General features: G+C 41.9%; 1 protein-coding gene across 1 annotated transcript in view; it reads right to left on the bottom strand.

The window, feature by feature from the left end:
- The window catches only part of asap2a (ArfGAP with SH3 domain, ankyrin repeat and PH domain 2a), an 85518-nt gene that overhangs the window by 16329 nt on the left and 42841 nt on the right, over positions 1-26348 (bottom strand). The window contains exons 5-14 of the mRNA XM_050062084.1: positions 17488-17537; positions 11322-11451; positions 10802-10887; positions 10543-10618; positions 10343-10429; positions 7150-7253; positions 5319-5388; positions 4796-4883; positions 2379-2427; positions 1828-1994 (exon numbers count right to left, since the gene is read on the bottom strand). Coding sequence (XP_049918041.1) covers positions 1828-1994; positions 2379-2427; positions 4796-4883; positions 5319-5388; positions 7150-7253; positions 10343-10429; positions 10543-10618; positions 10802-10887; positions 11322-11451; positions 17488-17537 — 907 coding nt within the window. The remainder of the gene's footprint in view (positions 1-1827; positions 1995-2378; positions 2428-4795; positions 4884-5318; positions 5389-7149; positions 7254-10342; positions 10430-10542; positions 10619-10801; positions 10888-11321; positions 11452-17487; positions 17538-26348) is intronic.

The following is a 26348-nucleotide window of genomic DNA, read 5'->3' as shown; positions in this document are numbered from 1 at the left end:
TTAGGTCCTCATTAAACAATAATTTATTTATTTGTCACGTGGAATTGGTCATAGTTGACGTTTCAATTTCGGAAATGTCATCCTATCAGCCGGTAACGTAAGGAAGTTATGACAGGCCCTAGTGCACGCTATTGTGCATGCATTGTCTTGACACAAATAGAGACTTGACATTGGACAACATCAACATACATATTACCCAGCAATCATCACTGCATATCTGACAAAAACATCTAAGAAATAAAGAATCAATCATTTAATTGAACAGTTTTTTATAGTATATTTAGAGAATTTATGGCTTACATGGAAAAAGTATGTAATTTTCTTTTCGATAGCTACTGACTATTAAAAAAAAGAAACCTTGACGTAGATGGGTTTGCCTCTTTGAGAAAATACATAGCAAATGGCAGTGTTTTTCAATTAATAATATTCTTTTTTTCATCATTTATCTTTGAATACAGGTATATGTCGAAGGTGGCAAACTGAATCACTTGCAAGGACCCGCTCTCTCTACGGGCCCGAGTGCAATTGCACTGCCTGCACTTTCTATATTTACGCCCCTGCTGTCAGCTACTATAACTTGTGCACTTAAGTCTTTTTGCATCTTATTACTTTGTTGGCTGCGGATTTATCACAGTCCATGTTTGTGAATGGTTCTGGTAATCCATGGTTTCTGGCTGTAGAATGATTTAACGGTCCACGCTTCCCAACCCAAGCAAGAACACCGCATGGTCGATCTTCTCATACACGGGCAGTGCTGCCCTGAGCGGCATATACCAGTGATCCACAGCAGAAATTGGACAGCACCTCCCACTGTCACACCAGCCCTTATTCACCGTAAAGCACATGATCCTCTCTCAATGTCTTCAGATTTAAATTATTAATGTAGTCAACGCTGTGGTGTGAGTAAGATGCGCACAGCTCTCTCAATTTGGAAATGCACATATCCTTCCACTGCAATGTGATGGCTAAAGGTATCAAATGAACTCAAAGGACAGAATCAAACAGGTGTGGGCAACAAAGTGATCATCAGTGCTGACATCTCTGCAACACCTCCTATTACACACAGTGATGTGGGGCAGCTGTGGCTCAGGAGATATAACAGTCTTCTACAAATGTGCACACAGTAAAGATGCATGAATGATTATCTGATGAGCAGGTGGCACCATGTATGGTAGCCTTGACCACCTGTGTATATATGTGTGTGTGAAAGGGGTGACTGGTACCCGTGGTGTGAAGCGCTTTGAGTGGTCGCTAAGACTAAGACAGCATATTAGGGCTGACCTGAACGCTTTGGAGCTTCAAAGCTTTGTTGCCATAGTAATCAACATCCAAATCAGTCCTTGAATGCTTCAATTTCCATTTTATTTATTCACCACTAAAAGGGTGGAGGAAACTGAAAGGAGGTGGCTATGTCAGACACTAACGAGGCCACTGTCCTCAGTGTAGTCATCGACCCCTGCTTCAGACATTAAATTGGCAGTCTGATGAGGAAAAGAAATAGGTGAGACAAACTGCTGACAGTTATCTGTGGCTGCCAGCTGTAGTGAAGCACTTGATTTGCATCTAAGGCCGTAGCCTGACCCGCAACGTTCAGAGTTTTTAATACTTTACAGAAACACTGGTTGTAAAAGTGCCTCTGCATGTGGACTAACTCAGGTGTGGGTGGCTGTCTTAAACTTGCTGTAAGCTCTGGAAAAAATGTCACTCAGCAATCAGCTAAAAAAACAAAAAGACCCTGGTGTGGTCTTTTTCTCAGCAATCATTGAAAGATCACAAAATTTGTTTTCATTCTGCGCTGTCAATCATCTGTCGTTCTTTGCTACTCACTGGGCGCTCCGCAGTCACAGCATACGTCATTTCCCGTCATCCTCTTCACCTCTCCCAGGATTGCCTTGGTTAGCTCCTGAACAATGTTATTCTCTCCAACATGCTGGTCCCCTTTGAAGGCCTGATTCAGCGCCTCCTCTTTGCTGTTCTGTAGCACCGAGATCCAGCTGGACGAGGGAGGAGAGAGGAGAGGAGGGGAGAGGAGACAGGAGGAGAGGTGAGTCAGGCAGATGAAAATGTGAATAATGACAGAGAAAGAAGGAGAAGAAGAGGGAGGAGGAGGAAAAAGTAGGTTGTGAGGCGGGAATGGGAGCAGCCAAAGCAGAACGCAACGGAGGAAGTAAAAAAAAAAAGGGGGGAGAGAAGAGGGGAGTGAAAGGCCGTTACAGTCAGGAGGTGGGAGGTAAAGACAAGGCCAAGCGTCTGACTGGGTGTGAGGTAGGAAGTGTGTGGAAAGTGGCCGAGGTGGTAAACAGGATGCACTCAGGCACAAGACTGAACACACACACACACACACACACACACAAGGGAAGGAAGGAACAAGCACTTACATCTGACAGTCCTGGTCGTCCTCGGCCTGAAAGTGATATGTTCTGTCGTCTGAAAGAAAAAAGGAAAGGATGATACAACAGAAAAGAGAAGTGGGCGAGGAAAGTAAGGAGAACATGAATCAAAGAGCAGTGGAGATGGAGGAAAAAGCTCGGAGCAACTTCCTGCAGTTGGTATTAAAGCATCCTGCTGACAGGTCAAACTGCAGAACAGAAAAAACCTCTTTTAGTTTTATTTCTGTCTCCAGATGTGAATCACTCACTAATAACCAGGGAAAACTATTTTTACACCGCTGTATCCAAAGCAACTTAAATCACGTCGTGTCTCCAGTGGCCCCTCCAGTTCAATGTCGGTAACTCTTATGTGTGGAAAAACTAACCGAATCTTAAATAACTGTGAACCACAATCTTTGTAGTATGTCATGACCCCTCCTCTCTCCCTCTTTACTTCCTGTCATCTCTCCACTGTCAGCTTGGTAATAAAAAGGCTTAATAAAAGGCCGGTCACAATAACTTTGTTTTAAGTACGGTATACTGTCCCAAAAATAACTGCAATAAATACTATTACTGTCATTTTTAGTCAATTTTATGCCGCAGTACGCCTTTTCAAAGAGTGACAGACTTTTGATTCTTAAGAATATTCAGACATTGGCTGCCTCCACTGGCTGCCTGTAAAGTTCACAATTGATTTTAAGGTTCTCCTGTGTGTTAACAAAGCCCTTAATGGTCTGGCGCCATGCTACATCACAGATCTCTGCACAGACTCCTTATCTACCCCCAGGTCCCTCAGGTCAGCTGACCTGGGGCTCCTGGCTGTCCCACGCTCCAGACTTAAGCTCAGGGGTGAGCGTGCCTGTGGAACAGCATCCACCTCCCAATCAGATCCACCTCCTTCACCGACTCTTTACTCCAGGCTCAAAACCTACTTTTATTCATTAGCGTTTGAGTCCCCCTGATGTGGCTCTCTCTGACGTGTGCCTGTGTGTGTGTGTGTGTGTGTGTGTGTGTGTGTGTGTGTGTGTGTGTGTGTGTGTGTGTGTGTGTGTGTGTGTGTGTTATGTCTCTAAATGTGTGAGCTGTGTACCTGACAGTTATGTTGCCTCTGTTACCTCTGTTGCCTATGTGCACTTGGTCAATGTGAGTTGTTTTTAAATGTGCTTTGTAAATAAATTTGAGTTGAGTTGAGCTGAAGGGAATATGGAAAAAAAAGTAATTCACACTCAGTAACAAATACAAGAAAGTAATTATGGTATCGTTAAAGGAGGATTTATAGGAGCCCAAAATTAGGCAGTCTGAGACTTCATACAAAATTTGGCCAACAGAAACAAGTGATGTGACTAGTAGAAAATCTTCGCAAAGCTCCAGGAACGCCGCATTTACCCCCAGCCAGTGTGTTGCCAGGGATGGATGGCCTGGGGGAAGGAGGTTTGCTGGTGGAGGATGAAGAACAACAGACTTTTAGGCTCGTTGCCAGGCGTTGGCAAGCTAACGACTATAAGGACTGTGTCTCTTAAACTCCAAAAGTGCAGCTGCAGGCTACGTAGTAAACTACGCTGTGTCGTCTTTGAGGTGTTGTTTTATTTTTCTTTGGACTTGTGATAGTATGTGGAGACACGGAGGGGAAAAAAGGGCGAATCTCTGTGCCCAAGTCTTATGATGTTCGGGAAATCCCTGCTGTTCATTCTGGCATCATGTTAGCTAAAATCTTGGTGACATTCTTATGTAAACAATATCAAGGTCAGCAAAATGATCGAGGTCACGTCCATATATCGTACTGTAAGTCATTAATGTTATTATCATAAAGGCTTTTTTAATATGTCCACAAAACACCTTTTAAAAAAAGTTATGTTACCTCTCACAGTGCGGCCACAAAAAGAAAAAATCTGTTGATTTGTTATAGAAAAATCTGCAGAGTGTAAAGTTTCAAAAATGCTGATCCCTTTATTTGTTTGAGAGAAATGGACTATTAAGGAAACAACAAACAATGTAAATGATTCTTTTCTTAAGCGACTGATTTGCAGATTTTTTTTTATTATCATCAATAATGAAAATGTCTATCACAAGCAAAACAGCTGCTGATTCATTATCTGTCAGTTGACAAATCAGTTATTAGCACAATCATTTCAGCTTTTTGTTTGCTGTTCTTTCACTCTAGGATTAAGACTAAATGCTAGATTGAGATGTCCTGGATGGGCAAAGATGTGTTTTAAGAAATCAGCTTATTCTTGGCTTGCTGCTGCGTGCTAAACACAAAAACATTTGAAATCCACTCTGCAGCACCACAAATCATGACCTGCTGCTGTCTGCATGAACGGAGCTAATTAAAATGAGGCATTTGAGTGCAACGTATAAAGATTAGGAAAAAAAAGTTAAGGAAGGTGACATACAAAATGAGAAGACAGAGACGGGGCTAAACTTACGGGATATGAGGTCGAAGCTTCTCTTCTCTTCAGGATTGTGTTTCACCTGGCAGGTGAGCAGGTTGAGTTTAGCTGGCGGCCGGTTAGCCTGTCAGACAGACAGAGATGGAGAGCAGAGAGGGAGAGAGGGAGGGAGGGTAACAACAACAACATAAATGAGGGGGAGTGTTGTCTTTAACCATATCTGCCTGCTGCTGCAGCCAAATGAAACATCTGATAAGCTGCTACGTGTGAGACAAGCTGCGTTACTGAGAGGAGCTGACCGGGCCACAGCTAAATCTTTATATGGGAACAAACAGAGTTCAAGTTAAAAGAGGCTCAGCTGAGGCGGCGCCGTGAGGAGAATGTTAACTCAGCCTGTGCTTTCTGCTGCTTTCTTAACGGGTGAAGATAATGACTGGCTCGGGAGACGGACAATGAAACTTTAATGTGTGTGACTAAGTGAAGCATGCATATGTGCATCTCAACTGTTTTAACCAGCACAAACATACACACTGTCTGTCTAGTGTGACTGTTTACTTACTGTGCCGTGTGAGATGGTGAGGTATCCGTTCTTCGCTGTGCATTTTCTCTTCTGCCACACTTTCCTCAGCCTGTGACACACAGAAGACAGTGGTTAGTAAGTCACACACACACACTGAACTCAAAGAGCAGAAACTTGTGATGAAATATTTATTATGATCATGTTATAATACAGAATATATGCATTAGGTATGACACACAGGCTGAGCAGTGTATTCATATTTATGATAAAACTAGAGCTGTCAAAATAACACGTTAACTTCAATTAATTAATTACAGAAAAAATAACACGTTAAAAAATGAACACTGATTAATCCCGTTCCTTGGTGCGTCACTGAAGGCCACAGTGGCTTTGTCAGAGACAGAGCTGCCTGGCCCTGTGAATGGAATGGAACTGTTGCAGTTTCCACGGTTAATTTTTATCACGTCGGAGTACTTCAAGCCTGAAATATCACTTAAACACATAGCAATTAGGAGCGAACCTGGATGTCCGAGCTGGCACAACCTCTGATGCTAGCGCTAGCAGCAGCCAGCCTCGTCAAGCTACACTCGACCAGGCATTAAGACACAAGTTTGTGATCAACGAACTAACTCCCTTGCAAAATGGATCGCAATGGACTGCAGACCAGTTTCGGTGGTAGAGGACAGATTGACATTTGTGTCCAAAATCCAGCAGCTTTACTACAACACATCTGACAGCATTTATTTGAATTTTTAAATACTTTCACAGCAAAAATTGATGTGTGTGATTAATTCAGATTTATTAATCATAAAGTTCCACAGCTAAGACAATAGCTCATTAATTGATGAGCTGATCCACAGAAAATGAATCTGCAACAATTTTGATAATTGTTTAATAGTTTGAAGGAGCAGTGTGTAAAATTTAGGGGGATTTAGTGGCATCTAGTGGTGAGGATTGCATATTGCAACCAGCTGAAACTTCTCCAGGTTAGAATTCCTTCAGTGTTCATTGTTCAGGAGGTTTTTACCTGGAGTTGAATTATCCACAGAGGTCTCTTCCTCTCCAAATCAAACAGACGAGGTGATTTAAACTGGTAAAAACACTGAATTAAGCAGTTTCATGTTAAAAAAAATTAGTGTTTTTCAGCTGCTGCTCGTCACAGAGGGGCTGCAAAATACAGTGGCCAATGCAATAACACGAATGGTTCTATCAAGAGGCAGTGTTTGCTTTGTCCATTGTGGGCTGCTGTAGAAACATGGCGGTGCAACATGGCCATCTCCGTAGACGAGGATCCCCACCCTATGTAGATATAACCAACTCAATAGAAGGTTACATAAGCATTACGGTTCTTATTTTCAGGTGATTATACACTAAAGAAAACACTTATTATATATATATATATTATATTCCATTTCTGCCAGCATATCCCCCTCAATCCTACACACTGGACCTTCAAGCCATTTTTCAGTCAAGAACACCAATCACACTCTCCAAGAAGCACTCTCCTTCTTTTCTGTTTTATATCATTGTAAACTTAAAGTCTTTGGGATTTGATCAGTTAAAACAAGCTATTTAAAGATGTCCTCTTGGGCTCTGGTAAATTGTGATGGGCACTTTCACTATTTTGTGACATTTTACAAACGTATTCAAGTGATTGAACGAGAAAATTATGAACAGTTTAATTTGTAATGAAAATAATTTTACATTTGAAATATGCTGAAATCTTCAGTTGGGTTTTTTGTATGAAAAATCTTATCTTAATATATTTATTACAAATTTAAAACTCAGCAAAAAACAGTGTTCAATAAACTAATATTTATTTCACATACAGCACCACAACTCATCTTCTAAAGATATTTCAAAAACTCACCCGTCACTTTTCTTGTAAAGGTACCCGCTGCGCTCTGTGCCATGCTCCTTGTTACCCTGTGGCTGGTGCAGGCTGTAGGTGGTGCTCTGCCGCACCTGTGAATCCTGGGAAAACACACACACAAATAGAGACAAGAAATCAGAGCCTTCACACAAATACAAAAAAAAACAGAACAAATAAAAAGCAGGTGCTGCACGTAGGATTTGCCAATTCAAATTGCTGTCAAGTGGGAGCCACCGAAGCGTTAAATGGCTCAGATTTACGCTCTGATTCTGAGTCTTCTGCTCCTCTGAGAATTTAGAAGCGGGTGTGAAGAACAATAGAAGATTGCGGCTGAGAGCCTGAATGATTTTGTACACATGGGGATGAGAAATAAGAGGAGCTTTTACGCCTCTGAATAAGAATCTGCAAAAGCAGGTGGCAAATAGCTGCCATAAGCAAGTCCGAAAGGATCATAATGCAATTCTTTATTTATTTAACCTTAGCTAGATTAAACTTAACTTGATTTTTCTTTTGGATAATTGGTTTGATTACAATGTCACAACACCTCAGTGTAAAAAATGAACAAACAAAGGCCAGATTTTTGTATGAATAATGTCATTTCCTGTCTGGAAATGCCACGGCAAACAGAGAGGATGACTCCTGAAGGCCGGCACTGACGGGACTTTAATGACTTTATTGGTGTGTGCCGTTATCAGCAGACACACACACAGCCAACAGGATAATCTCGGAGGAGCGGGAATGCAGCTCGAGCTTTTCTCATTGAAAAGTAATTTAAAATAAGAAGCACAACTAAAATGAACCAAAGCACTGAAACATGGCGATGACAAATCTGAATAAAAACATATGCTGCTGTAAAAAAAGCACATAAAACACTATTAATCTAACACTACAATGGAAGCAAACACCACAGTGAAAACAGGATGCAAACAACCACAGCGATGTTTATTTTTCCCAAGAAATCCACTTACTCTCCTAGACTTGTTTCACAAAAGACGGAGGCAGCGAAAGAAAGAAGAGAACAATCTTTAGGTGAGACCAGGAGTGGCTGCATATTTAATGGCTCTCTAAGCACAGGGCTGGGATCAGTTAAGAATCGCGTCCACTCATTTAGGTGGTGGAGAAAATGCATACAAGCAATGTATGTACGAAACAAATGGGAAACACCTCAGCTTTTTATGACACACTGAAGATGCATTTTCACAAGAGATTTAAAGCAACTACAAGGAGTTTTCAGCTGGTTATTAAACAGGCGCAGTTTAATACTGATGCCTCTATATGACCCACATAAGCAAATGAGACCATCAGGGAGAAGACTGGCTGTTTCTATAGAGTTATTTTTACTGCCTGTTACCAGGTCCGATTCCCCACAAATACAGACAAAAAGATTTATGACACTTAGATGGAAGAGCCTACGTTTAGTTTCCCAGGCAAATTTTCATGGTGAGTGGTACGTTAGCCAGGTAAAGGTAAGCAGGAAGCTTGTTCTTTAGAGAACCTTATTTTTGACGTTATGGCTGATACTGGGGCAGGATCAGCAAAGAGTAAAGACCAGACCGAAGAACAGAAAAAAGATTAGAGACAGTAGTAGAGAACAGGCAAAACCTTGGTTGGTCATTCAACAGATGGAGAATATCGTGAGATTTTAAAGGATTAAGAATCGATCTGGAATTGTTCCTCTTCCTTTGAGACAGGTATGTAACCTGTCTATTTTATTCATGTTATACACTGCAAGACTTGTTTTTACATCAATATATAAATTACTGTTGGTGGCTAAAACAAAGTTTACTTAGATTCACCATCGTCATAATACAGTTAATCTAACATGGCCACTGGGGCTACCCCCTGAAAGCTAAAGATTGGAATCATCAGTCACAGACTGACTTCAGTTGACTGAGATTCCTTCAAGTGGATCGAGACAGAGGCAGCTGCCCAGAGGAAGAGAGGCTTTGCCCAGTCAGGCTCCAAAATAACATTATTTTCTGCCTTCTAATTAGAAGAGGTAAATTAACAGCTCACAGCAACTTTATACGATACAGTCTCTGGCTTTTATTTGATATATAGTGTCGGCAAAAAATGGCGTTGCACATTTCCGATCCGTCATTGGCATAGCTGGCCCGCATTAGCTTAGGTTTACTTGGCTTGTTTGCTATATTACCTGAAAGTCCTGCTGAACCCTGTTCTAGATGGAAGAAAATGGACAAATAGTTGAATATTCGTATTGAACATTCATTCATTCATTTTCCATAACCACTTATCCTGTTAGGGGTCGCAGGGGGCTGGAGCCTATCCCAGATGACACTAGGTGAGAGGCAGGGTACACCCTGGACAGGTCACCAGACTATCACAGGGCTGACACATAGAGACAGACAACCATTCACACTCACATTCACACCTACGGACAATTCAGAGTCACCAATTAACCTGCAGGTCTTTGGACTGTGGGAGGAAGCAGGAGTACCTGGAGAAAACCCACGCTGACACAGGGAGAACATGCAAACTCCCCCACCCCAGGGTTTGAACCCCCAACCCCGGGTTCGAACCAGGAACCCTCTTGGTATGAGGTGACAATGCTAACCACTTCCTTACCGCGCCGCCGTGTTGTTTATATTTAACAGCCAAACCCGATACAACTGACATAATTCTTAGTCAGGTGCAGCCGTAAGAGCCGCTAACGGATACATCACCTTATCGTTATGCATACATTAGAAATAAGTTGTTTCTTTCTTTATCTGACTTTCAAAACAAATACATGTGTTAGCCAGATCGAGATCTTAATGAGGCAAGGCTGTGGTGCTCATTGAAACACTACCCATTTTGTCCACAGGGGCCACCAAAATCAACACAAAAACATAGCCACAGGCAGCAGTCCCGAGCTCAAGCCCTTTCTTAGCCAACTGAAGGAAGTAGCTCAAATACCACAACACAAAATAACAGCTCCTAGTAGTTGCTTTAATCAGAAATTTGCTCTTCAGCTGATACATGGTAACATGAACCCCAACCCTGATAGAGTCCTACATTAGCGCGTGTGTGTCTGAGAAGAGCTGAGGGTTAAAAAGTTGTGAGATTCAGGATCGTCTCTATGATTAAAGAGCAGATCTATAGGGATTAAAAAGATCAAAATGTGATATTTGACTGACACTGAAGGGTCACAGAGGATCTCCAGAGCTGTGTGTGTATTTGTGTGTGTTACCTCTTTCTGCTCCACCTGTAGGGCCGACTTGAGGACGTCTCGTAACTGAGTCAGCTGTTTCCTCTCCTCATCCTGCACCTGCTTTATCTGTTGTAAAAAAGGATCAAGAAAACAGGAGCGAAAGAAGACACATGATGATGTAGAAATGATATAAACGTCAAGTGAAGGAAAGACGACACCAGAGCAGCTGGTTTTCTCACCGTGTGCAGATCTGTGGCCAGTTTCTCTATGGAAGGTTTCAAGTTGTCTACAGCTTTCAGACCATCCTGGAAGAAACTGAGCAGCAAGCATATGAATTTACCATAGCATTAAAAAAGACCTGCCACTTGCATTTATATCTGAGGGCCTTAAATTGTACAAACTAACAATTTCCAGGTCGAATAACATCACTGAATAATCACAAATCAAAAGTAAAACACTGCTCTGAACAAAATTTCCAGCAGGCTTCGGTTGTCTTACTTGCACTGTGCGTGGAAGTACTTGATGAGGTTCTGCAGCAGGTCCACCCCCTTCTTGATTTTGATCTCATTGACTTTGAGCAGATACTGTAAACATAATGAATACAGATTCAGTCAGGCACGAGGAGGCAGGGTTCAGTCTGAGGGGAAAGGCAACTCGGGCTCCATCTCAAACATACACGTCCCTTTCATCTCATCTCCAGACGCTTCAAAGTAAAAGTCTTCATCTTTCAAGTAAAACATCAAAGAGGTGCAGACGGCACAAACATACTAAATGTAACCTAAAACTTGTATTCCAGAATGCTTTACATCCACTCTGAAATAACTGTTGACAGAGCTTTGCAGTACCTAGTCAGTAAAAAGGTTATTTTTCCAAACCTCTACTACCATTCGACGCACTGTCAACTGTCTGCAGGCGTTTTCAGACAGTAGGAGCTCCATTTCTAACATTTAATGATGCATTTTTTGATTAACATATTTAAACAAACTGCGTCTGACTCCCAGTCATTAGTGAGACTGACCTCACACATCTGCAGCTGGAAAAATCTCCTCTCCTTCTCCATCTCCTCGGCAATTTCCGCCCCACTGATTTCCGTCCTGATCATCCCGTGCTGCCTCGCGTGCTCCTTCTTCTCCTTCTCTATCTTGGTGCTGGCAGGAAGTGACATCACAGAGGTCAGAGAGCACACAGCACACCGTAAACGCAAGGGGAAAAAGGTGAGGTGTGTAAAATCAGCCCTGATGCTGCGGCAGATAAAGGAGTGAAATCTATGCTGAAATGGTTCTGGGTTAGAGATGGTTATTTTTACCTATAAGGTTAGAAATGACTGGGATTTGGAAGTTTATGGTGTAATAGTGATGTTAGTGTGTCTGCATAGGTTCATCCAAACCAGGGGTGTCAAATTCATTATAGTTCATGGGCCACATACAACCCAATTTGATCTTAGATGGGCCAGGCCAATTAAACCATCGCACAATAACCTATTAGTACCATCAGCTCCAATATTTTCCCTTTTTGTCTAAAGATTTACAAGGACATTCTGTAGACATTCATCCATTTACAAAACAGATGAACAGCCTGAGATGTCTTCAAAAAAATAAAGTACAATTTCAACAATATGTCTCAGTTCTTCCACATTCAGTCAGTCTACAACTCACTGTCATTACACGTGCTTTTATCCATACATTTCCTGATACAGATTCTTCTGAATTGACACTGCTGATAGACTATTTTGCACACCGTTCAATATCTTTAAACATGGTCACATGAAGTATTAATTGTTATATCAGGGAACTGTATCCTGGTCAAGGTGGAAAAGCCTCTAAAGCAGAATTTTGCATGAAGTACGCATTGTTTAACTTGCTCCTGAAACCTGGCACCTCTTAGTCTAGTCATCTAGTGGGCCAGATTGGACCCTTTGGTGGGCTGGTTCTTGCCCATGGGCGATATGTTTGACACCCCTGATCTAAGCCATCCAGGTAAAGGTAGTAAGCAGTCTTCAAACTTCAACATGAACGCATGTGATTCGCTCTTTTAGGTTCTGTTGTTGGGTGAGGTAACCTTGGCATTTAACTTAGTAGGGAAACAACTAGGGATGTGTCGAGCCGATATTAAGTATCAGTATCAGTCCAAACCTGGCTAAATCACCAGATAAGATATCAGGAAAAAAAGGACAGCATCGGACATGAAAGCATGGTACTGAGCCATCACTATGTTTTCCATTGGCTTCCCTTTCCCCAGACAACAGAACTAAAGAAGCCATTCAGATGCAGAGCGACACTCATTTCCACTTTTACAATGTGCTGAAATAAATTCACTAAATTTGCACATCTGGCTAACTGCACTGCTGCTGCGCTGATTCCACTTAAGTAGTAAGGAAAAAAAGAGATCTATGCTGTTTGAACTTCTTAAATTGTCAAGTGGGGGGTTAAACTGCACTAAGCTCATCAGAGAATTTGGCAGATTTCCAAAAAACAATTGTTTCTTGTTGATTCTCATTGAAGACGGCAACTGGAAACGGTACATAAAGCAGAACAAATTAGGAAGCAGATGTCAGCCAGAGGAAATTACCTAACTCAGCTGTTACTGACCGGTATAATTATTTAAAGTAATTTGTTTATGTGTAGATATCATTATGCAGACATTAATGGATTAAGGTTAGGTATGGATTTAGGGTTTTAAAATGGAAGGGCATGAGCAAATGAGATTAGCAGCTAAAGATTCTGATTACATTCTACTGTACCTGACAGTTAGCACTCAGGGTTGATTTTGCACAAAGACCAATATAAACTGCATACAGTAGCTCTAACAGGCAATCAGAAAAACACACACACACGCAACGGAGGGGGAGGCACCAGACCATGCAACAGGGCATTCTTTTCCATATGCTGTTTTTATTTCTGACAGCATATTCCCTACAAAAAGGATGCAGCAGTTTGTTGCCTCTCGGAGAGACGGGGTGAGGGTGTCGGTGTCCGCAAGCCGTTCTAGGGCTGTTGAGCTTGGTTCATGTGCATCAAGACAGACTCGACTCCCTCGTGTTCAACTGTGTTATCTGTTTGACCTGCAGGTAGGCTCAGTATAATATATGACGGAAACAAATGAATGCAAAAAGATCATTCCACAACTTTAAAGAAGAGGATTCAAGTGGTGTGACTGCATGAGCCATTTTTTAAAACACTAGTCTTCAAGGAATACGTTGACATTTTTGGGAAGTACACGTATTTGCTTTCTTGCTGAGGGTTAGATAAAAGTTGTCTTTCCACTTTGTTTTTTGTATGAATGAAACAAACAAGATCTGTTGCATATTAATAAGCTGGTAGGTGGATTTTATTAGGTAAACCCAGGCTTGCCGTTACCCCCTGATTTCAGTCTTTATGCTAAGCTAAGCTAACTGTTTCCTGGCTGTAGCTTCATATTTAACAAAGAAATGTGACTGGTTCCCATTCCCATCTAACTTTTCATCCAGAAAGCAAATAAGCACATTTTCCCAAATGTCTTTCCTTCTTGCTGCACCCTTGATATCATGATTCATGATGTTGCACCACTTTAAACAGGAAGCAAAAACAAATTCTTCTTCTGTTTTATTGCCGTTGCATAATATCTAGTATCATGTGTCATTTGGCATGTGCACAAAGGCCGTGTGATATGCTGCTGGGATGCTAACTTTCACTTGTTTAATGATATATAAGTTCCGACAGCCTTTAGTTTTGGTCGTAAATTTGCCATTTTGCCAGTGTGAACAAGCCAAATTTCATTTCATTAAGAGAGTACACTGCTGGCCTTTGTCAGCACATGAATCTTCAGCCCTCACAGCGTTACAGCATCATCAGGGCTGCGACTAATAGAGAGACACGTTAGCCAGGCTGTTTGGCCGCCAGCCAAACTGACAGTTGTTGAGCTGATGATCGTGCGGAGAATCCAGTCACTTTCAGTGCCGTCAGATCAGGAAGTGATTCAACGCCAATTAGGAAATACAGACAGAAGACAGTGGAGATTCTGAAGATACGTTCTGTGAAAATTTAGGAACATTTTGTCTGATTTTAGTAATTTACAAACACTTCCTGATTTAACAGCATTCAAAAGTGAGACATCTCCCGACCTGGAGACTGAAAACACAATTCAAACTCGGGTTTCAGATGCAAAGAGCTTGCAAACTAGGGAATCAGAAATCAATGCTGTGTTGAGACCATTCATCTCTTTGTGTCTGTGAATATAAAAAAAGCAGACAGCAGAGAGATCAGACACGATCAGAGGATCATTGGAAAAGAAGATCGGTAAGATTCGTTGGGTGGTTTTCCAATCAGGCAGAAAACTGGACTCTATTGATGGCCTCTGTCCGCCATCAATAGAGTCAAATCATAAGAATAAGTTGGGACGGTCAGCAACAGTCACATAGCATCCGGCTGAGCTCTCGATGTCAGTACAAAGCCCGTACTGTCTGATCGAAACGGTTTGGAGAGAAGATGTTATTACCCTTTCAGTAAAGAATGTCCTTTGCAGCTTGTAAAATATATGAAAGTGCTATAAAAATCCATGTGTTCTTTGCATGCACAATCACAATGGTGTGTCAGAGGAAATGGTGTCTCAGTGTGGAGGTGGAGAGGTGATGGTGGAGGCTGGTTATTCACATTATCAGGGTAGTGTTGACAGATTATCATGGGGGGGAGGTTAGAGGGGGAGAGCGGTTAGTCAAGACAAGTCAGACAGAGACATGACACATTCATTTTAACATAACCGGCACATGTGTAGTAAGTTGAGACTTGTTTGAACTGATCAATTTAAACTCAGGATGACTGTGGATTCACACAGTTTTAAGCACTGGGTCAACATGTTGCACAATTTTAATGAATTAACGTGGAAACAGACAACTTTCAAACTTTTACCTGCCTAGTGTTCCATTATTATGTGCGCCACTGTCACAAAGACCAGATTGCTTTCTGTTTTTGTTAGAGCCTAACATCTGCTAACAACACAGGACACACTGCATTTTATTGTCCACAGTTACTTCAGTTGTTCCACCATTCACCATTTCCGCTACTGAGGACAGTAACTGCAAAGAACCTTCACTGGTACTGTAGCCAAGGGTTTAGAGTTATGCCTATACTTATCAATAGGCTTGGGCAAGATCTATATTTTCATAACTTCCTTAAATGTCACTGGGGTATACGGTGTATGATGGTATTTGTGTCTCACCAAAACTCTTTTAGTTAGCCTTGTGACTCATCTAGTTCAGTGGATCCCAACTGGTCCAGCCACGGGATACATATTTCTCCTTAGTCATTAGTTCACGGTCCACACAGTTTAATATATTCAGCGTCATACTTGCGATTGGCCATGTCATTAAGCTAATTTGCTGTCCCTCTCAAATAGTTGCCGGTTCAATAGTCATTCTACAGTGGGAAAACGGCACTTCAAAATAAAAGCTTTGCAACGCAAATTCAGTGTACCTCAAAACAAAGTGTTTTTATAAACATGACATGTTTTCAGTTCACTTGCAGTCCATTCACAACGAACCTGCAACCCACCAGTTGGGAACCACTGGTCTAGTTAGTTAGTCCACCGATCCAACAATCACAGACTCTGGTTTTGTCGATATAATCCCTTAATTCAACGAGTTAAATGTAAAATTATGTTGTTGTTTTTCCCGTGGACTCTCTCTGCCGTTGCTGGTTGACTGTTTACAGTCCTGTAATGTTATCCCCACCACTCACATTCACCATATTTGTCATTTCTGCTCCCTGTTCCACCAGTAGAGACTGACCACTGGTGGCGCATGATGTGCACTATAAAACATTGCCTCAATACAGCATCTCTGTGTCAGTTTAATAGAAAGATGAGTGTCATACCGTGGGGATTTCTAAATACCCTGTCATACTGTACTATGGAGATACCGCCCAAGCCTACTTATGGAAGTAGTAAAATGATTAATAAAAGGCTCCTTAGTCTGAAACAAAATGACAACACACTGTAAATGGCAGCACATTACAGCCTTACGCCTTCCATTCTTAACTTTCACAATAAAGGCCCTGAGGCCAGTTGTACAAAACACTAAGCTAAGATTTGCCGTAAGGTCCTAGTTAAAGTTTTCTAAAAATAAAATTGGTTGCACAAAACACCCTGAAGTGTTCTCCTTAAGGTGTCCTTAAAATGGTTGTAAGGTATTTATTGGTTTTCTCCTTGTCTTGGTCTTTTACTTAAGGAATCCCTGGACCATTGCACATGACCTTAGCAACCAAAGCAAGGTACAAAAAAAACTTGACATACCTCTGACTATCTTAATGGCATCATGACTGAGTTTATGTGGATTCATGACAAAAACTAACACACCCCGAGAAGAGTGGAGAACCCAATGGATACACTTTTGATTTTACTGTATAGATTTAACTGAATTAATATTTGTTGCTTCTTCCAACAATGGTTTTCTTGTGTATTCCTCCATAAGTATAATAATTTCCTCCTCCGACCAATATGGCTTTCTTGTCTTCTTCTGTCCTTTTTTCCCCACTATCTAACTATAAGACAACCTTGTGAGACAATAACAGGCATCACAAGTGTGAGTCCAAGCAAACAAACAATCTCCATGGAAACTTTTACCACTGAGAAATCTCCTTCAACACAGCAAATGAGTTAATGTTTCCCCTTAACTAAGGAAACCTTTTAAGGATACTCTAAAGGATACTTTCTCCTCAAGTATACTTGAGGAGAAAACTTCAGGTGTTGTGCAACTGGTCCCTGATATTTCCACTCACTGCATGAATGCTCACCTGAGAGAACTTAAATTCACTCAGAGCATTTTCCTAAGATGCAATGCAACAAAACAGCTTTCAGTAACTGCAGAGAACTTATACTGGTAACCTGGGACAGCTACCAGAAAAAACAAAAGCACTACTTCTTTTCCTGTTTTGGTTGTGCAATGGTTGACACACTTCATTTGTGGCTCCCATGAGCCTTTATTTTCCCTGGAGACTGTACCCAGTGACAGACAGAACTGCACAGTGAAAGCAAAGCTTAAAGGGAACCAATCTAAACGCAGATGGTGTTATTATTCTACAGCCACTACATTGTGCAATCAACATTTACTTCATATGTTAAAGCAAAAACTTGTCTGTTTCCACTTTAACCAACTGGTTCTGTTTATGGAAAATAGATTAAAGGATGTTGAGTAAACATATTAGGTTTCTTACACTTTTGTTTCGTAGTCCTTCCATGCTTTGTCAAAGGGCTTTTTCAGATCCTGTGAAAAAAAATAAGGAGAAAGTTTAAATTAGTCAGGTGCTGAAATGATTAGTTGATTAACTGATTGGTTGATCAACAGAAAATTACTAAACAATTTCTGATATGTGGGACACCCAGTAGCTCAGCGGATAGAACGGAACATCCCATGTGCAAAGGCAATGTATCCTTGCCACAGTGGCCACAGGCTTGATTCCAGCCTGTGGGCCTTTGCTGCATGTCACGCCTTCTCGCTTAATACTGCCCTGTCTAATAAAGGCAAAAAAGCCATAAAAATTCTGATATGACAGAAAGCTCCAGAACAGCTCATAAATGGACCCCATGGTGAGACAGTTGCGTCAGTTGCTGTTGACAAGGTCAAGATTGAATTTTAAATCTCAACAGTTTTTCACACTAGATGAATTGTTTGAATAATTTATCAAGCTACAACATTTGCAAATTCTAGCATCACAAATGTGACAATTTGCTGCTTTTTTCAGTTTTATATTATCATTAAGTGGAATTTTAAGGTGCCACTCTATACTCTGGAAACTTGCGACAGGAATCTGTCACCATTTTTTGACTTTAAAAAATGATTGGGGGGCATTTGTACTTTATTTGACAGTGAGATAGAGAGAGAGAGATAGGAAGGGAAGTGGAGAGAAAGAGGATGACATGGAACAAAGGACCCGGGCAGGACCCAAACCTGCACCACTGTGGTAAGGACTCAGCCTTAATGGACTAGCTCTACCGGGGGGGGGGGGGGGGGGGGGCGCTACCAGAATACAGCCATTTACACACACTTTATAGAACAATGGTTTTGCCCAATGGGCAAGCCAAAATCTCAAGGCACACCTGTTTTTATATCTGTGCATAATAGCTTTTATGATGTGTGTTATCACTCTTATCATGACATAAGGCAATAAAAATAGGAAGAAATAAGACTGTCCAATGTTCTCTTTTCTTTCGGTGGTAGGTTCTCTTTGCTGGTGCTTTGTTGTAATTTGCTCCGTACAATAAAGTGATCCATTGTCCTAATCATGGCTTTCTCCTTTTAACTGTTATCATCCCTCACACTGGCTGCCAATCAGCGCTTTTGATGCGACACACATTTATAATTCTCACGTGCGAACAGCGACAAATAGGTTCCCCGTGAAGGTTTTTTAAGTTGAATTAAATCAAATGACATTTTTAGGTATAGTTTGCCTATTCAGTAGGAAATGAGGGCACAAATCATACTGATACAGTCAATTACAAATTCATTCATAACTTTTTGTATAGGCCCAGTTGAATATTGATGATATTGAGAAACACTGTTATAGAGCAAACATGAATAGGAACCACACCACAATAAGGCTGTACAGGAGTTAAAACACACACACCATTACAGCAACCTGGAATCCCAAAGATGTCACCATCATGATGTCACTGTCACTGCTTACTAACTGTCACATGCTCAGAAAAATACTTTCCTTTCTCAACCTCTAATGAGCAGCGCTACTGTGTATGTGTGTGTGTTTGTGTTTGCAGGTGTGTGCTTCGTCACAATGTGAAATCAGTAAGCTGAATCATCCTCCTCACAGATGCACAGCAGCCCACAGCTGTGTCAGCAGGGAACTGGGCGAGGTTACCGTGGAGGGTTTTTTGGGAAGGCAGGAGCGCAGTGCAATTGTTTTTTGGCATTCTCAACGCGATCCTTCTGTTCACAGTGACAACAGGCAACGCTGATTTCTCATCGTCATGGGGTGTGCTTTCAACAGCTGCTTGAGCAACGCGCTTGATTAAACAACATCCCGAACGCTGCGATGCTGATTAAACAGCGATTATGACAAACAAAAGCAGACATTAGTGGGTGCAATTGGCCATGTCATTCCCTTAAAAATACAATTCAACTAAATTAATTGTTGCTTGATACCACAGCCAGAACGCCAGGGAAATCCGCTCAACAGCATGCAACGATAACAAAGAATAATCAAGAGAATTATGTCACATTTATGTGCTCTTAAAAACAACAAAAAGAACCTTAAGCAGCACTAATGTCTGACTAACTGTGCATTCCTGTCCATGAATGTAAAAACACACATATTTCTGTTCGGCTGGACAGACGGCTTATGGCTTTAGTGCATTGTTAGAGCTCCAGAGAGGACCGTGATCCCGCTGTTGTTGACCTCCACTTCAACAGCAGAGGAGTGGCAGGCTCAACCTGTCAACCCACAGGATCACAGAGTGGTTCACTGGACCGAGCCAAGGAGCACTCAGCCATTCAGTCAACCAGCTCAAGGGCAGAAACCACCAGAGGAAAGAGAGCATGAAAGACTATAAAAATACTGGAAGCCCGTGAAGAGAAAAAGCCGAAGCAAAAGAGGAAGCGGCTGAAAGAATGTACTGCAGGTCAAGAGAGAGCCAGAAAGAAAAGAGAGGGTGAGCGGAAGGAAATGTCAGAGCCAGAGAGAGGAGAAAAATGGTAACAATGGCTAAAAATACCAGGATCAGGCATCGCTGGGCAGGGAATGGCTGAGCAGAATAGGCCAGAGCACGGGGCAGATCACTCCCTCAGAGAACAGCGAGCTCTGAGCGCCCTGATTCCCCGTCTGGCTGAATCCAAAGGATGAAGGAGGAATGTCATGCCCTTGTGAAGGGCCTCCATTCGCAAACTTATCACCTCTTCCTACCTACGACTACACATGTCCAGGAATAGCAGTTCCTGTTTCACATTCCTCACACCTTTCCCACTGCAGTAATGAAGGTACAACCTGGTCAGCAGCAATGAAGGCAGAGTTTACTTTGGATCTGTAGTATTTTTGGATATGAGCACTTAAAAGGTCAGTTCACCAAATTACATTAATTATTACTCTCTCACTTAACTCTGGTGGTATCTAGTTAAGCAGATAGTTTAGGTTTCACTTGGTTTTCCATCTGACATAGTCAAATTCCTTTGTGGTTGTGGTTTTGTGGTTACTTACTATCACAAAAAAACAAAAAAAAAACAAAAGTAAACTTTGTCAACTAAACAATTACTTAACTAAATATTTCCTGGCTATTATTCTGTGTAATCCACAGACCAAAGGGAGTACTCCTGTGAAGGAGTGGGAATTCTAACTGCTACAACCACGTGGCAAACAACCAGCGTTCAAGCCATCAGCTCAATGCTGAACACATAACTGAAATTACCATTCATGGAACGGAAATTAGCATCACAACAATATTATCTTTACAAATTGTACATTTTACTTTATATGCTTGGCATTATGGCACCAGTCTTTGAAGCCAATTTTTGTAGAGTCCAAACAGGCGAATTAAAAGAATAATAAGACTTTTTACCCATGGACTGACATTGTAAATGACACAACTCACATGAAATTATTCATTTCACTATTGGGATATGATCCATTTGGTATGATAACACTTCAAAATTCTAGAAGAATCACATGATTAAATAATTTCATCCCGTTCAAGTTAGCACAGGGCTAAACCTGAAGTTAGCCGCTTGGCCGGTGGCAGTTAGTCACTTAGCTCACTGAAGTCTTCAGTGCACTTGCTCTTTGGGCCCAATAATGCAGAAGATCTGGGTAATTTTACACCTGGGAAGTTTGACTTTTTTGGCTTCATGCACAACTGAGCAACTTTTATAGGAATGAATGGGGCCCCAACTCCAACGCTGTATCCAGTTCTTTTTATACAACTACGGTTGCTACCTTGTGACAGAGAAATCACTATCACAGCAGTGTCCTTGGTTTCAGAGCCAGATCCACCCCTTAACTCCACAACCCAAGGGGTGACGTCATAGTGGCTATGTCCACTTCTTTTATACAGTGTATGGTTTCTGCAAAGTCATGTTACTATTACATTTTTTACATGTCTTTTTCATGCCACTAGCTTACCTTTGTCATCAGGAGTGGAGGCAAAAAACTAAGACACAGACATCTCAAAACCAAGATACCACTAGAATATTTTTGCCAAGAGTGGTCCACGGGCCAGTGGCTGCCATCCGAAACATTTTGTGCAGCCTCCGAGCATGACATTAAACAAATTTGTTCTATTTTAATCATTTCAATACCTTCCCTTTCAATAGCTTATATTTAATACACTTCAAGGAGACAGTATTAAACTGCTTGAACAAGCTTCTGTTAGGTTAGGGATCAAACCTTGTAGAATATTACTGGTTGAATGGCAACTAGTGGCACATTCTGTTGTCTCGCAACAGCACTTTTCCCGTGAAGCTCTCAATGCTGTCAGCAAAACTTTGAGCACCCCTGCACAAGAAGTAAGTGAGAAAATGGGATGTTATAATCCAGCTGGACTGACCTTTAATCTACTGCTCCTGCTGTTTGTAAATCCTCTGTTCAGTAACTTTAAAAACTACTGATGCTGCTGATGTTTGAGTTGATAGCGGAGTGTGTAGTATGCAAACTAATGAGGAAAAAGCCTCGATTAGAAATCTGCTCTTATCTTAAATCTCAAACAGCGAGCTTGCGTGGGTGTTTCGGGTGTTCACGACTCACTGAGCCACAATGAGACAGGGTGCAGGCATCCCCCTCCTCACCTTCCTCACTTAGTCAAACACAGTAGACTCTGCAGCAACTTATCCAGACACTGTAACTAAATAGTGATGAGCTGATATGACTCATGGTGGGTTAGAAACACAGACCGGTCAATGAACAGAGGATGAGAGGGTCAGCTGCAGGCATGACATCATGCCGGCGTCCACTCTGAAAGTCCGCTGTTAGCAGAAAGGTCTCGTGGACTCAGCACTTTCAATTTTCCACTGAGTGTGTGTTTATCTTCAGTAAAAACACTACTGGGTCCTCCAGGGACCCCACCCCGTCATTTTACACCAGTTCTGCACCAACTGAGCTGTATCCAGAGTTCAGACTATTTCAGTTAAATATTTCTGTCAAACAAAGAGCTTTTGATAGAGGCATTACAGAACACTTCGCCTGCTTATAAAATGCCAATTGTCCTGTGTGGTGAAAAGGCCATCGAGGTAGATGAGGTGGAAAATGGTGGATTTTTAGCTGAGTAACAGCAGTGACAGGTTGCTAGGTGGTAGCCCTCTAATCACAGAGCCATAAGTGCTGACCTCCCTCGGGGTTGGTTCATCACACTCATTGCCAAAGACAGCACTGGCAGAATATTAACAAGCTCCGAGGGAACAATGGCCACCAGAAAGCCATTAAATCCCGAGTTAAATCAAATGAAAGGACTGGTGGCTATTATAACTGCTACACAGCTGCAGTAATCACGGAGCACTTCAAGATACCAGATTGCACTTTTTATGCATTGGAAGAAAATTAGGACATCTTTTAGTAATTTTTTAATACACATTTTTCAAGGAGATCCTCCGGTTTTCCTGATGTTTTGCTGGACTGGAGGACTTATACATAAAAATGAACATCTGTTACATTCAAGTCCTTATCAAATGAGTTCAAACAATGCTGATTAAGCTCATCTCTGGAAACTTCCTTGGAAGTGATGCATTTTACATCAACCAGCCAGAGCTAGAGTGGGCAGGAAGTGAGAAGAGCAAGACCATAGCAACAGAGCAGCAGCTTGGAGTACGAAAAAAATCCTAAGAAACATCTCAGAAAACTTTATGCACTGGATGAAAGCCAAAAAAAGAACACTCTCTTGGGCTGGAGAGTTGCTGCTAGCTTATCTGCAGTCGTTCGTCACAAGCACATGCCACAGTTTTTATGTAATTACTCTCACTGCCAGAGGGGGGAGACAAAAGTTCTGCACTCCAGCTTTAAAAGTATTTTCCTAGCTGTTATGACCTGCCCTCTGTGTGCTCAGTCTTCTTGTTGTGGCCTTCCATGGGGAGATATACGTCTTCATTTTGCATTTATTTACAATTTGCTGAATGTGTTGATAGGGTTACATTTGTGGGAGGAGTTTGAGGCTCTGTTTATAGTATCAGATCCAAAAAAATGCATGTTGCGTTCAAGTGCTGGTGGTTGACGATTCTTTTTGGCCGCTTGTCACTCTTCAGGCAATATTTAAAGTAGTATTTTTACATGTAATATTCAGTCTCATTTGGGTTTAAAGCTGGGGAAGACAGGAATCTGACAGCAGAATTTGAAAATACATCCTCTTCCTTCCTAAGCCTCTCCCACCAGACGACAACAGGCATATGCACACACTTCATACAGTAAGCCAGTGTTTCAGATACAGTGATTTAATGAGTCTTATTCATTTGTATTGTTGCACACAGCACATTCTCTCCGCCCCTTCCTGCCCCACACTCTCTCCATTTCTCACAAATGAACCTAGAATTAGCAAGCTAACATTAGCCACCCCATGGGCGGCGACGCACAACACACTATGCTTCTAGGCTCCAGCTAATGTTTGCTACATTAACCTGAACATGAAGCCGCAGCTATGAGGCTTTGGCCACAGTTAGCTGAAGGCAAAACTATTAGCAACTTTTTGTCTCAATCTTTAAAACATATTTCGTTAATTGTCCGACTTTCTTTGAGACTTTCTTTTTGATAACTCCGTCCTTTTTTGGGGAGGTTGCTTTGCAGTGAAGGCAGTTGTTGCCAATGCTGGAATAGCAACTTTCTCTGCAGGATTCTCCACCAATGAATCATGCTTTCACCATCTGAAGGGACGCACACGCGCATCTGCATTTGTAGAACAGCCAATAAGAGCATTCTCTCTTAAATTACCTGTAACTGAAGTCTCCTGTCGCAGGCTAGATTTTCTAAAGCCTGAGAGGAGTTGTAGAAGTCTAGTTTTCTGTCAGACCACTTGAATTGCATTATATGCTCGAAGCTTATTATGGGAGTTTTGGCCACTGACGCCAAAATGAAACTGCCTACCCCAGCTTTACTTTTGTCACATCAAGCATGTGCATTGCAAAAAACTTAAAATATTAAAATATTTTCAGACATTTTAATTCAAAAGAAGCTTTTTCAAAAGCAAATACTATTCAATCAATAAACTCAAAGTTGTAAATACATGGAGAATACTACATGTAGAATCTTGTTTGTATTTGTGGACCATGTAACAAACATTCATCATTAATATTAAGAGTAATTTCTCTCCATAGACTTCTCTGGTGTTTTAAATACACCTCCCTTCCTCTCTAATGACATCCATATCAACCCATTACTTCATCCTTCTCTCACTGCAGTCTAAACAGCCTGTCATGCAGGTCTGGACTTCTTCCTGCTTTCCCCTCTGCTAACAGGTACTTCCCCTGAGAGAGGACAGGATGAAGAGGAAAGATAATGACAGAGGAGGAGGAAGATGATGAGGGGGAAGGGAGGGACAAGGGAGCACCCTTGAGCTGTGGAGGTGAGCAACAGGTTTGGAGGGAGGTATAGCGGTGAATGAAGACAAGAACTAATCCATCATGTAATTTCTAGATGGCTTCCTTTACTTTCTTTCCCCACTTTTCTTCTCCTTACACTGGAGGCATAATTTCTGAGGTCTATTTACACCGCAGCATTAGTGACATTTATGTGAGTGTGTGTAGAAGTGTGTGTGTCCTGAGGTATAAAATAACCAGCAGCTCATTACCCCCCATGCCATTTTGGTAATGAGAATCATCAGAGGGCTAATGAGCAATAAGTGGGTAAGCATTACAGATGTGACTGGCTGTCACAGCCAGACTGGAGAGTGACGGGGGCGGGCGGTGGGGACAGAGTGAAGGAGACAGCGGGGAAAGAACAAGGGGGGAGAGACAGAAGTGGAGTTAAGGGAGAGACAAAGGAAGGAAATCGTGGAGGAGAAAAGCAGACACAGGCTGAAAAGAAAACACTGCACTTGAGAGACTCACAAAAGAGCAAGGGAGGAAAAAGAGGACAAACAGTTCAGAGGTCAAGAGAGAGCCAAGCGACAGAGGGTCACGGGGACAACCACTGTTTCTATGGCGACCAGCCTCATTAGAGAGCTGGCTTAATCGTATCATACCTCTGTGGAAACCTCAGCCAATCCTGTGCCTGGGAAGTGAAAGGTCACAGACCGCCACGGACAGTAACGAGTGCTGATTGCATTACGGAGCTGCAGAGACTGTTAACGAGTGTCTGTCTGAGTTTGGTCTGGCTGGTGGATACACAACTGATTGGCTGACTAACAGCTGTGTGCTGAACCTTAATAATTATTTTTGGTAAAGACCGAGATGTTTCCGTAGGAACCAAGTACTCATTCTCTGATCTGAAAGTTGTGGGTGTCAAATCAAAATGTTGTCAGTTTTAGGGGTACACTGGTGGCTCATGGGTTTAAGGCACTGTGCATATCACTCCCCATCTTTCTCTTTCCTTGTTTCCTGTGATCTCCCCACTGTCAGCTCTAATTAAGACATAAAATACCCCAAAAATACAGTAAGAACTGCCAATTTAAGACCATTTTAAGACAACACTTCTGTTATTTCAATAGTCTGTCATCGACTCAGTGTCTAACACATAACAGGTTCAACAGAACGGACTGCGGCCCATGGTGATACAGCAGGGAGATGATGGTCACTACTCTCCACTGCATATTACACACAACATTCCCATGTGAACCAAGTTGCCTTGCAGATTCTGTCTCTATCTCTTTTTCTCATTTCCCATCCCTTTCTTTCACACTGTCTCGCTCCCCCTCCACTATATTGCTCTGTCGCTGTCCCTCTTGCTCTATTGCAGCCCACCCCAATTCCCTCTTGAGTCAGTCAAATGCAACTCCTGCCATTTACAAACGAGAAGTGCCAGTTTCATTATAAAGAAAAGAAAAAAAGGTGAATTGGAGAAATTGGAAAGAACCCAACCCAATTTAAGCCCTGGTTAATACTGACAAATTACAGTCTGGCCTGGCCCGAACCCAGCAGGTCATGTTGGGCCCAATCAGC

Source organism: Epinephelus moara, chromosome 14 (genome assembly GCF_006386435.1).
Source record: "Epinephelus moara isolate mb chromosome 14, YSFRI_EMoa_1.0, whole genome shotgun sequence".
Taxonomy (NCBI): domain Eukaryota; kingdom Metazoa; phylum Chordata; class Actinopteri; order Perciformes; family Serranidae; genus Epinephelus; species Epinephelus moara.
This window is presented reverse-complemented; position numbering and strand designations above follow the sequence as displayed.